This window comes from Spodoptera frugiperda, chromosome 27 (genome assembly GCF_023101765.2).
Source record: "Spodoptera frugiperda isolate SF20-4 chromosome 27, AGI-APGP_CSIRO_Sfru_2.0, whole genome shotgun sequence".
NCBI lineage: Eukaryota > Metazoa > Arthropoda > Insecta > Lepidoptera > Noctuidae > Spodoptera > Spodoptera frugiperda.
In genome coordinates this window covers 10,286,396-10,299,774 of record NC_064238.1, presented here as the reverse complement: position 1 = coordinate 10,299,774, position 13,379 = coordinate 10,286,396, and the positions used below count along the sequence as shown (strand labels likewise).

Here is a 13,379-nt window from a genome sequence, read left to right as displayed (position 1 = left end):
GATTGGCGCGATAGCTAGGCAACTGGTTGCCATGCAACGTGTTGCGGGTTCGATTCCCGCACGGAGCAACACTTTGTTTGATGTTTGATTCATAAATTGTTGTTCCGGGTCTGGGTGTCATATTGTGTATGTGAACTTGTATTTTTGCAAGCCACGATACTAGAGAAAATCCTTGTGTGGGGCAACTTGTTTTTTAAATAAAAAAATGTAATTTTCCGTTTACATTTTTAAGAACAATTATAGAATATATTGGTATAAATATTTGTGTAAGTAAGTATATTGTATTTTGCTACTTAAGCTTTTCTGGATTTGCTTGCTCCATGCACCTACCACTGGTTTGTCTCTGCATCACCCAAAGGTTTGGCTGGTAGAAAATGCCTACGGCATCAAGCCCACAAGTTCACAAAATAAATAAACAACTATAACAGTTTCATAATTTGCTATTTATTTACAGTTACTGCCATTATTTACAAACACACTCCTATCAGTAGATAACTCTATCAAAGTTCCCACGTTGAACCTGATAATAACTGATAAAGGACATCTTGCACAACAACACTTTCTTCATAATTCTTTTAATCAACCATTTTGTAATACAATAATTACTTATCTGTACCACCAACAAAGAATATATGAACTAATGACTAATAAAATATCCCTCGGTTATGTGAAGTCCCTATGTCGCAATGCCGCATCGTCCCCTATATATAGTAACCACAGGAAGGTATAATCATGCAGTACTAGTATCGGTCTTCATTGGATTAAGTACTAGTATTAAAGTTTAAGTATATTTACAACAAAACGATGTACTCGAAACTCATAATTGTCTTAGCGACATTATGTCTCGCAAACGCTTCAGTGGTCATCAACGTATTCGATGGTAATATTTTTTTTATATTTTATTTTTAGCTTTAGTATTTTGCGAGTAGTTGCCTTGTTTACCGTCTGAGTCAGTTACTAAGTTGATTGCTATTTTTGGCTGGTTATATTGATATTCCAATTAGCAAGCAAATATTTTCCGTCTGCAATATTTTGTCATCCTATGACACATTTGTGCTGACAAATTCTCTTAAAATCATCATCTTTACTCTCATGCTCTGCCTCGTTGATCTAGTGTCATTGTCGCATAAGGACTCGGATTCGATTCCTAAGTAGAGCAAGGCTTTCTGGAGGTTTCCGATCTTCAAATACGATTAAATTTTCGGTACTCTAGTACTTTTCGAAAAGTGGGTGTTCATAGCATACTATTATCATAACAAGGAATAGGTGCATACACTTTTATCACCATACACTTCTTTAGAAAATATTGTCCATATTATATTACTACCACTTTTATTGTTTTCCACAGATGATCCCGATATTGGATTGAAGAGTCCAGATAAGGATTGCAACCCCACCGCCTGTGACCAGCTCTGCCGTAGACTCAAGTTCCCTGGTGGTGTTTGTGTCAACGGCCGCTGCAAATGCGACAACTTCCGCAGTGAAAATGGTAAGAAGATCCTATAATACTTAGACAAAACTGCATTCTTTAATTAGTTCATTAGAATATTTTTATTAATTATTATTTTATTGGCTTACTTACGTAACTGTTTGACGAGGAACTATAGTTTCAAGCCATGCTAGAGGCTCATATTAATGAGAATATTTTTATTACCTTAAACTTTCATTTAAGACTTTTTCAATTCAGTATATTTTATTACCATTGGATAAAAAATGTCCTATCACCCAGTCAGCTAATACCTAGTCTGTATACTAATTTTCATGAAAATTCGTTTAGAGGTTATAACGTGATTGATGGACAAACATCCAAACCAACAAAACTTTCCCATTTATAAATTTAGTATGATTTGTTCACTTTCATTTAAATGATAGAGTTTAAGGTATATATTATGTACATTTTTTTTATACCGTGACGGTAACCATCTCTATAATTATTTATTTTCTTAAGGCAAGTTAGTTTTAAGTACAAAATAAGTCTCTGAACCAAATGGTAAAAGGACTAAGTGCAACTTTACTGTAAAGATCGTTGTTGTAAACTCCAGTTCCCTGACAGCGCCTGCGTGAAAGGTCACTGCAAATTTGACCATTCTCATAATGCTAAAGGCACAATAATCATCATCATCCATAAGATGTCTACTACTATAACACTAGTATACATTAGTAATAATAATTATAGTTCATAAAAATATAGTCTTAGAGCTTATGCTCTCATCAACAGCCCGTGGCATTCCACTGCTAGACTAAGAGCCTACTCGTCATATAAAGGTTTACCATTATATCCATACGCTTTAAAAATATTATTTTGTTACAGAGGCCGTGTCAGAAATTTCGCCTTCTGACTTTGAAGCATTATCTTCACTCGGAGGTAAACTCAATTAATATTACTAGTGAAAATATTAAATTATTCACAAATCATATCAATTTAAAGAGAAAACCAGAATATCTGGTTTCAATTGACAAAATGAAACCAGAAAAATCGAACTCAAGCCGACAAAGTCACTAAACAAATTCTAGTTGATAGTAATTCAAAACGTACTGTTAAACATGTGCTCGATTTATTTTCGGACAAAGTTAAGAAATACAATATATTGAAAACGTTTTGTTAAGATATATAAAAAATAATTTATTTCAGATGAGCCCCTATTTTGTGTTCAATTTACAGTCATTCTTTATTTTTCTTTTAACAAGGACCTTAATCAAAAATTTAGATCTCACCCTCAATCGAAATACTTAAACTAACATTTATGAGATGTCCCTCTACAGATTTTCTATTGATGCTATCATAACATTATTGTTTTAGATGATTTGGAGAATGGGTTCGCGGCAAACCACTGCAGCAGTTCCGCCGCCTGTGACCGGCTCTGCCGTAGCCTCAAGTTGCCTGGTGGGGCTTGTGTCTATGGCCGCTGTAAATGTAACACTGACCCTATCTCTGAAGGTACCTACAACACTACCCTGAGAAGTCTCGCCTCTTGCACAAAAACCTCTTAAAAAAAATGTCTCACCTCTGATTCCTAATCCACTGAAGTTTGTAATTCTATCTTTATTCCATCCAGGTTTAGAATTAATTTAACAATATTTGTTCCAGATGCAGTTTTAGAATTGTCGCCGTCTGACTTAGAAGGTTTCTCTGCAATCGAAGGTAGTACACACCACACATTTATAAGTTTTAAATCACTTGAAAACCCGCAAATATTTTTTTATTCATATGACTCCAAACATCAGTTGCTCTCAACAACCCATTAAGAGTTATTCCGCATCTTGAGTAAAACTCTTACCAGATTTTTTGGCTCTGACTACCTTTCTCATATGACCACCGGTAAGACTCAAATAATATACCAACCTATTTCAGACGAGCCCCTATCTGAGGATGAAGAAGCTGAGAGAAGCAGTTGTAGCCTTTCTGCCTGCGAGCAATACTGCCACAGACTCAAGCTGCCCGGTGGTACCTGTGTGAACGGACGCTGCAAGTGCGACAAGTTCCTTAGAGAGCAAGGTAGAGCGAAACCAATGAATCATCAATCTGACTATTTCTTTACATTATTCGATAGTATTGTTTCCACCGATGTGGATTAAACTAAATTAATAATATTTTTATTTCAGTTGAATTAGAGAATGAGTATTCGGCAAACGACTGCAACCCCACCGCCTGTGACCAGCTCTGCCGTAGACTCAAGTTCCCTGGTGGTGCTTGTGATAACGGTCGCTGCAAATGTGACAATTTCCGTAGCTCTGAAGGTACTGGTACTATTTCAAGCAGTTTTTACATTTTATTTCCTATTTCTTACGGTTTATATTTCTTCAACTCTATTTCGTTTAAGTTTGAAATTAATAGCAAAATCTTTTTCAGATGCAGTTTTAGAATTATCGCCGTCTGACTTAGAAGCATTCTCTTCAATCGAAGGTATGAACTTAATTACATATAAGTTTTTAAATCTCTTCGAAGCTTTTAGGTTCATCCACTTTTTTATAAACCTATATTTGCTTTAGATGAGCCCCTATCTGAGGCTGAAGAAGCTGAGAGAAGCAGTTGTAGCCTTTCTGCCTGCGAACAATACTGCCACAGACTAAAACTGCCCGGTGGTACCTGTGTGAACGGACGCTGCAAGTGCGACAAGTTCCTTAGAGAGCAAGGTATGGCCAAACTAGATAATTATCAATCAGACGGATTATTTCTTTAAATTATTCCACAGTGTATATTGTTTCCGCCGATGTGGTATTTTTGTTAGTTGCTTGGTCTATAAATTAAGTTAAATACATATTTTTATTTCAGTTGAATTAGAGAATGAGTATTCGGCAAACGACTGCAACCCCACCGCCTGTGACCAGCTCAGCCGTAGACTCAAGTTCCCCGGTGGTGCTTGTGTTAACGGCCGCTGCAAATGTGACAATTTCCGTAGCTCTGAAGGTACCATAAGATTGTTTCAAGCAATCTTACATTTTATTTCTAATTTATTACGGTTTATATTTCTTTAACTCTATTTCGTATAAGTTTGAAATAAATCACAAAATCTTTTTCAGATGCAGTTTTAGAATTATCGCCGTCTGACTTAGAAGCATTCTCTTCAATCGAAGGTATGAACTTAATTACATATAAGTTTCTAAATCTCTTCGGAGGTTTTAGGTTCATCCACCTTTTTTATAATACCTATATTTGCTTTAGATGAGCCCCTATCTGAGGCTGAAGAAGTTGAGAGAAGCAGTTGTAGCCTTTCTGCCTGCGAGCAATACTGCCACAGACTCAAGCTGCCCGGTGGTACCTGTGTGAATGGACGCTGCAAGTGCGACAAGTTCCTTAGAGAGCAAGGTATGGCCAAACAGTTAATTATCAATCTGACAGATTATTTCTTTACATTATTCCATAGTATTGTTTCCACAGATGTGGTATATTTTAATTTGCTTGGATTAAATTAAAAACATATTTTTATTTCAGATGAATTAGAGAATGAGTATTCGGCAAACGACTGCAACCCCACCGCCTGTGATCAGCTCTGCCGTAGACTCAAGTTCCCCGGTGGTGCTTGTGTTAACGGTCGCTGCAAATGTGACAATTTCCGTAGTTCTGAAGGTACTTAAGATTGTTTCAAGCAATCTTACATGTTATTTCCTATTTATTACGGTTTATATTTCTTCAACTCTATTTCGTATAAGTTTGAAATAAACAGCAAAATCTTTTTCAGATGCAGTTTTAGAATTATCGCCGTCTGACTTAGAAGCATTCTCTTCAATCGAAGGTATGAACTTAATTACATATAAGTTTTTAAATCTCTTCGAAGGTTTTAGGTTCATCCACCTTTTTTATAATACCTATATTTGCTTTAGATGAGCCCCTATCTGAGGCTGAAGAAGTTGAGAGAAGCAGTTGTAGCCTTTCTGCCTGCGAGCAATACTGCCACAGACTAAAACTGCCCGGTGGTACCTGTGTGAACGGTCGTTGCAAATGTGATAAGTTCCTTAATGAACAAGGTATGGACATGCAAATTTTTATTTTAATGTCTCTAATGACCAACATTATTAACTGTAGATTTTAGATTCAAATACACTATAAAGCACTTTACTAATTTTGTATACGATGATACTAATCTTATCCTTCTTTTACATCATAACATTTTGCTGAATTAACACATTATTAAACATTAACATGAGCTTTAATTTTATATCTATCAGATGGCATTAACGTCTCAGCTGAGTCACCAAAAGATTTAATTTGCGTCCGTCATGAATGTGAAAAACAATGTCGCAAAATTGGCTTTCCGGGTGGTGCTTGTTTTGTCACGGACATAAGCACTTCTGTCTGTCGATGCAACGACGCCTCTTTTGAAACAAGAGGTAAAGTCAACTACAGATTAGCTGACACTAGAACCATCAACCATTTCATAATGATATTTGTATTATATTTTATAGCCTAGTGTATAACTCGTTTCTTGCTCTCTTTTACATTACCTATAACTTATCATCATGCTTTTTGTTTTTTATTTTTGGAATCTTCATCAGTTCTGAATCGTATATGATTTTGTTTCCCATAGTTGAGATATTTACACCTGACGTACCTGAAGTGACACCAGCAAAGCTTACTGCTGACAGTTGTGACCTCAGGTCTTGTTCGTTCATTTGTCGAACAATGAAATTGGCCCGTGGAGCTTGCATCGCCGGCCGCTGTCAATGCTTTTTACCAGCAGGTACTTTTGTTACTTTAATATTATTACCATGTTAAATGATATTAACGTTTTTACCTTTTGCCATACAGTTTTCATCTTTAACTGTAGATAGTTTATTCTTTTGCTTTACGAATGCAGTTTCATTATAGAAAACTTCTTCCTATCCCTATCTCACAGTATTTTTTTCCATAACTAAACTAACTTTACCTGTGAAGACTGTATAAGTTCATGTCTTTTTAAAAGGTTTGGTTGACGCAAACTCCGCTCCCGTTCTGGAACCAGAAAAGAATCAAAGTCACGGTAAATGCAGACAAGGATTGTGTAACCTGATCTGTCACAAACTCAAGTACGATAGTGGTGAATGTGTCGAGAACAAATGCAAATGTTCCAAAAATGGAGGTAATGGTCTTGTACTAAGATCTAATTATAAAAAAACCATCATTGATAGAGAAGTTGCTAAGAATCCTTCTAGGGCTCCCACACAAAACTGCGATGCGATGCATCGTTTTTTTGTGTGGGAGCCCTAACAATGTATCTCACAGAAAGTAATTTGTAAGTAGATAAACTGGATTTATAATTGCTTTTGTTTATGCACTGTTCAAGGTCATGTCTTTGTAACAGGTTCAGAGAAAGTAAACACTACATTATTTCTGGAACCAGCAAAGAATCAAACTCACAAATGCAGACAAGGATTATGCGACTTGGTATGCCGCAAACTGAAGTTCAAGCGAGGCGAATGTGTCGATAACAAATGCAAATGCTACAGAGATGGAGGTAATATTATTGTATTTGGTACAAAAATATTGCAAGGAACACGCTAATGATAAAGTCGAGACATATAATTTTTCAAAAATATTAATCTAATAAACCGATATGAAGTAAGCTGTACCTCTCAAATCATGCTCAGCTCAGCTCAGCTCACTCATATCCAAGCATAATTTTTAACTAAATGTGGTAACAATATTGATGGGCTTTCATACCATTTACTTATACATATTTTTGATCTTCCTATGTCAACAAGATACTTACGACAAAACGTGTCATGCTTTGGTAAATATTTCCAGCCACGTCTAAATGCTAGTGATGTTTCAAAATCTCTAACCCCTTTTTTGTTCATTTATCTATCGACTATCAATAATTTTCATATAAATTCTATTTGTCACAGCCAAGACTGACAACGATATGCCTGTATCGAAATTCTCAGAGGACCTTACCAAGGTCAAGTGTACCAAACGCGTATGCGACCGCATGTGTCGCTCACTAGATTACAAAGGTGGTAACTGCAAAAATGGTAAATGCTGGTGCTATGGTCGACCCAAAAAGCCAGGTAGATATTATGTTGAAATCGTTTTGTTAGTCAAGAGATTCTTTTGCTTCAACTCAATCAAATATATTTGTTATCCGGGCTTTTTGCAGCATTATTATTGTATTAAAAGGTTTTAAAGTACATATTGAACTAAAAAAATCATTAATTATTTTACTATTTCCAGCTCGATTGATGCTAGAAGACACCGAAAATGAAGAACAGGAACGAATTAACCAGGACGTCAGCTTAGAAGAAGGTAAATATAATATAATTAAGATCAAAACAACTTTTATGTAGTTTACTAAATATAGTAAGACTATGGAAATCCATAGTTTAAATTGAAAAGTATTGAACAAGATTTTTTTCAATATAGTTCTATTTCAAACTTAAAATGCATTTGTTATATAAATCAATCCTATTTTTTTAGATGAAAACGATCTCCTCATGGCTGAACGCGCAAAAGTCAAATGTACCAAAGGCGTATGCAACCGCATGTGTCGTTCACTAGATTACAAAGGGGGTAACTGTAAAGGTGGGAAATGCTGGTGCTATGGTCCACCTAAAAAGCCAGGTATGTTGACTTTTTTACAATACAGTAATTTTATCATGCAGGCTATCTTTACGATAGGGACATTTTGCATAGCTACTAATTTTCAAAGAAAGGTTTGATCATTTACTAATATTCCTTAAAGAATTTATTAACCAAAGTTTTGTTCTATTTCTAGCTCGATCCATCGTAGAGGATGCCGATGGAGAAGAAGAAAAAGAAATAAGCCTGGACGATGCTACAGAAAAAGGTAAAATTTATTAAATTATAAAATAACCTAAAATGTACTTTATATTAGTGGTACATACTTTAGTACACAGCACGAACTGGTAAAGTCTCTTACGACAACAGAAATGTAAATGATAAAGTATAGTTTAAGAAATAATAAATGCAATCATTTTTATTTCCAGCTCCTCCAATGTCCAATGTCCTCACCGAAGAAGAAAAAGAAGTCAGCCAAGACGAAACCACTGAAAAAGGTAAAAAATAAATCAATTTTAAATATTATTTACTTACTACTGTTTTTAATATAAAAAAAGAGAAAATAATCTGGAATATTTCCCGGTACGTGGTAATAACTTAACTATTGAACTATTCTGCAAGAACTTCTTCCAGCTCTTATGGAGTTTAAAAAAAAAAGACACGTTATATTTTGTTTTCACGTATAAAACTAAGAGAGCTTTTCCTCCCTTTCTTCTCTTAATGTATAACAATAGTTTCTTTTTTCTTTTAAGTTAAACCCATTATCACCAAAACGTGCTTTACTTACTACAGATTACTGGTACCTTAGTTCAGCAGGAACACGTAAAGTGACTTACGACAACAGAAATGTAAATGATAAAGTATAGTTTAAGAAATAATAAATGCAATATGTTTTATTCACAGCTCCTCCAATGTCCAATGTCCTCAACGAAGAAGAAAAAGAAGTCAGCCAAGACGAAACCACTGAAAAAGGTAAAAAATAAATCAATTTTGAAATACTATTTACTTTCTACTGTTTTTAATATAAAAAAAGAGAAAATAATCTAGAATATTTCCCGGTACGTGGTAATAACTTAACTATTGAACTATTCTGCAAGAACTTCTTCTAGCTCCTAAGGGTTTAAAAAAAAACGACACGTTACCTTTTAGTTTCACGTATAAAACTAAGAGAGCATTTCCTCCCTTTCTTCTCTTAATGTATAACAATAGTTTCTTTTTTCTTTTAAGTAAAACCACTATCACGTCAAACGCGTGCTGCTCATAAAGGAACATGCACTAAAAAAGAATACAAAATATACCTACGTTTATTTTCTTTTATCTTCTCCTTGGTCGATAGATCAAACTCATATTAAGGATACTGTGCTAGTGACTTACACGTCAACCGGTTGAAAGCGATCTGCATCCAGCGGTTTCCTGCACCATGCATTTAAACAGTATTTTTGTACCTTTGTACTTTATAATACTATTCCATTATATAAATAAAATGTTCCAGTATTTGTTATAAACATTAATATATAATTATACGAATTCACAATAGTTTGTTACTTTGTTACAAAGTAGGATTCTCCAAACTTCTACGCTACTTACACGCTCTTTTATAGAAGAAGAATGATTTTGATTATTTTTTTTCAGGTAAGTCACTTTCGCGTCTTCGTCAAGCAATGTGTAATAGCACTTTTTGCAAGGAATCGTGCCCAGGCATTTGGGGCCTCTGTTTATATGGCAGATGTCATTGTTTCCCTATACCATAAGTACTAGTTTTTATACCATAACATTTTTATTACAGTGAAGAAAAATATTTTTTTGTATCAATTTTTTGTTTAGTTTCATTTAAATTGTATACGTACATTTTATAAACAATAAAATATTTTTACAATAAAAATGTTTTCAATTTTAAATAGTTTATATGGGTACATCGAAACATTAATATATAATTATATGAATTCACACTAAGTTTGTTACTTTGTTACAAAGTATGATTCTCCAAACTTCTGTGCTAATTACAAGCTCAGTTATAGAAGAAGAATGATTTTGTTTTTTCAGGAAAGTCACTTTCGCGTGTTCGCCGAGCCATGTGCAATAGCTTTTTTTGTAAGGAATCGTGCAAAGAAATTTGGGGCCTTTGTATAATAGGCAGATGTTATTGTTTATACTATAAGAAGTAGTTTTTTATACCATTACATTTTGATAACAGTGAAGAAAAATATTTCTTTGTATAATACCACTTTTGTGTTTAGTATCATTTCAGTTGTATATTAGACACATTTTATAAGCAATAAAATATTTTTACATTAAAAATGTTTTCAATTTCAAATAGTTTTTATGGGTGGTCTTACTATTCGATGTACCACATCCTACACATGAAAATTATTTAAGAGATATTTTAAGTCCAACATTAGGTACACAGTCACATTGTTATTTTATTTAATTGGACTCCCAACAAAGGATACACTTACATGCTAAAATACAGTATACCTACAATAATTTACATAGTCTTGTGATCCTTCAGTTATAGAGAATCACATCCTGCGAATTTAGACTTGAGCTATTAAATAAAAGCTGATTAAACATGGTTAATTTCTTCACCATTATACGAAATTTATAAATAGTAACAATAGTAATTTTAATACTCCGAACAAAATCTCATTAATTAAATTATACATTGGTGAATCAGATAAGTAGTCAATATTTTAAAATGCTTTATAAGATACACTTATACTTTTTGAAGTGTATTTTTGTATTGTATTTTTTTCTTTAAGTCAGCTGTTGGACTGTTTATTTCGTGATTTATATTTTGTTTTTTAAATCGCCCCTCACTAATATTTTCTCCTGTATCGTGGGTGCTTGTACGTGCATGTGTAAGACATATGAATATCGGTTTAGTTTGTTACATACTTGTTCTATATGTGTTTTCCATGTAACGTCGCGTCGCAATTGATATGCAGTGAACTTTTGTGGCGATAATTCTATCAATAATTGTTTATTTGTAGTTTACATTTATGTTAGATAATCAAGTTTAAACATCATTATTTTAGTTTTATTTAAGCTAATTCTTATTTAGTTTGAAGTAAACCAGTTTATGATAGACGTTAATGTATTATTTTTATCGTCTTCGTAAGTAACGTTGGTAACAACCCTCACGGTTGTCGGAGACAAACCCTGAAGTACTATCATTAGCATATAAAATAAATAAATCATAGGCGTTCGTTTTTTTTTTTTTAAAGGGTGCAATGAACTGTTTTTCTTTCTTTCTGGTAGATTTGGGAAGTCACGTATGTATAGAATAAAGAAAATTGGACCAAGTATACTTGCCTGTGGTACTCCCTTGTGTTAAGTAAAGTGCTGTGGATAAGTGTATATTTTCTATGTTAGGGATGGTTGGGATTCTAGATATTTCAGTTTCTTGTTCTCTGTTTGTTAAGTAAGAATTTATAAGTTCTCTTACATTTCCACGTACGATACATTATACAAAATACCTTTGCTTTGTTGTGCCTCTTAAATATCTTTTCCACTTAAATATATTGACACGGCACTGGATACCACACTGCACCGCGCGATTCTTCGCTAGAGCTTTCTATGATATTTCAGATTTTCGTATCTGGATCATAGTTAGGAAATTAGAGAGATATATCTATATAGAGATAGGGATATAGATCTCTATTAGAGATATATCTCTTTAATGCTTTTTTTCTTACACCACGTAGGCGAAAGCATGTGCGGAAAATTAGTGACTAAAAATAGGTCCCGGTTATGTGAAATTGTGAAGACCCTATGTCGCAACAATTGCATCGCCCCCTATATAAACTAACCACATGAAGGTATAATAATGCAGTACCAGTATCGGTCTTTATTTGATTAAGTCCAAGTTTTTACAACGGAATAATGTACTTCAAATTCTTAATTATTATTGCCTTAGTAGCAGAACTGTGTATTACGAACGCCTCTGTCAACGGTTGTCGTGGTAATTATTATTCTTATCTTGCTTATATTTATTTAAAATACCTATAAAATATAAATTTTGAATCTACTTAAAATTTATATTTAAATATTTATAAAAATAAATGTCGACTAGTAGCAGGAATATGGTTCAAGCTACCTGTGGTTATTGCTCTATTAGTTTTACTCACTCCGATGTTTATCTGTCTGTCTGTCTACCTGTACCTGTATTAGAATTTTGCAAATTAAAGATTAATTTTCTAGTTACCGATTGAGCTTCGACATTTTGCAAATTAAAGATTAATCGTCAAAGCCTTACCGATTGCTGTTAATGATTGTAATCCTTCTGGTATTGTGTGTCTATGAACGGTGCTAGATGCTTACCATCAGGTTATATGTCTGCAAAAAAATCACAGTTTCCTCACGCACATTAATTGAGAAAATTCTGCTAGTTTTGAGTCACAAAAAGACTGTTCATCATGAGCAGCGTGAGCAGACGAAGTGACGTGACGCAGCCTACTCGATTATCGTCTACTAGACTATTTTCTCACGATAGTTATTATAAAAATGATATAACAAACTTGTGTATTAAATTGTATTTTATTTTAGATGCAAGTTCATCTCAAGCTAGAGTAGCTGATCGAAACAATTGTAACCTTTCTGCCTGCGAGCAACTCTGCCGCAGACTCAACCTGTCCGGTGGTACCTGCGTGAACAGACGCTGCGCATGCATTATTTAACAAAGGACGGACATGCAAAATTATACTTCAATGTCTCCAGTACCCTTAGTATGAGTTTGCGGTTAAAGTAAACGAAACGAGAGCGCGTTCGGCGCTCTGATTGGTTGGTTTATTCGAGCCGGCCAATTAAAGCGCCGAACGCGCTCTCGTTTCGATTACTGCAAACTCGTACTAAGGGTACGTATGTACATCTCCTGTCATCTAATGTAAAACCGAATACTTTCGACGTCACTTTAAAACTCCTAAAAATATCAATGTTTATCTTCTTCTATTATTGAATCTATTAAATAACCCTCAATAAAGTCCATTGTAATTGAAATAGAATTGGTTTCTTTTGCGTCTTATCCTATCACCTGCAATATTATTTGCACATTGCAAAATTGTATACAATGAAAATGGCTAGTTTCTAGACGGCTTTTGTTTCCGCCATAGGTATGTGTTTTTGTTTCGAAAATAAGGTACCTACAATGTACATTTACTTTATTAGTAATAGTTTTTGTACGTTAAGTTTTTGTTTTATTCGTATACAACATGAATTAAAATGAAACATAAAATTCACTATAAATAAGTAAAGGAATATTAAATAGTATATCGTTTTTATATTATAATATCAACTTCTTAACAACAGGTACATAGCGGACTATTCCACTCATTCGAATAATGTATTCAGCTATACAATCAAAACTACACAAGGAAAGAACGTAACAGAC

The 13,379-nt window shown here is 34.0% G+C and overlaps 1 protein-coding gene across 1 annotated transcript; it reads left to right on the top strand.

Annotated features, from left to right (window-relative positions):
* Positions 1 to 715: 715 nt before the first annotated feature.
* Positions 716 to 12,684, top strand: LOC118263714 (uncharacterized). The gene is made up of 26 exons (XM_050705509.1): positions 716 to 880; positions 1,349 to 1,489; positions 2,312 to 2,365; positions 2,801 to 2,938; positions 3,089 to 3,142; positions 3,353 to 3,496; positions 3,604 to 3,738; positions 3,851 to 3,904; positions 3,991 to 4,134; positions 4,274 to 4,408; positions 4,522 to 4,575; positions 4,664 to 4,807; positions 4,934 to 5,068; positions 5,181 to 5,234; positions 5,323 to 5,466; positions 5,668 to 5,829; positions 6,027 to 6,179; positions 6,402 to 6,557; positions 6,762 to 6,932; positions 7,324 to 7,485; positions 7,649 to 7,720; positions 7,892 to 8,035; positions 8,190 to 8,261; positions 8,422 to 8,490; positions 8,897 to 8,965; positions 12,539 to 12,684. Exons 1-26 carry the CDS (start codon positions 805 to 807, stop codon positions 12,667 to 12,669), a joined length of 2,967 nt encoding a protein of 988 aa, XP_050561466.1. The 5' UTR covers positions 716 to 804; the 3' UTR covers positions 12,670 to 12,684.
* The last annotated feature ends 695 nt before the right edge of the window (positions 12,685 to 13,379 follow it).

Bases quoted from the DNA above. Each gene is read 5' to 3' on its own strand.
- LOC118263714 (XM_050705509.1), top strand. From the start codon at position 805: ATGTACTCGAAACTCATAATTGTCTTAGCGACATTATGTCTCGCAAAC. The intron at 3,143-3,352 runs GTAGTACACACC...AACCTATTTCAG, and splicing joins AGGTTTCTCTGCAATCGAAG to ACGAGCCCCTATCTGAGGAT. The intron at 8,262-8,421 runs GTAAAATTTATT...TTTTATTTCCAG, and splicing joins GGACGATGCTACAGAAAAAG to CTCCTCCAATGTCCAATGTC.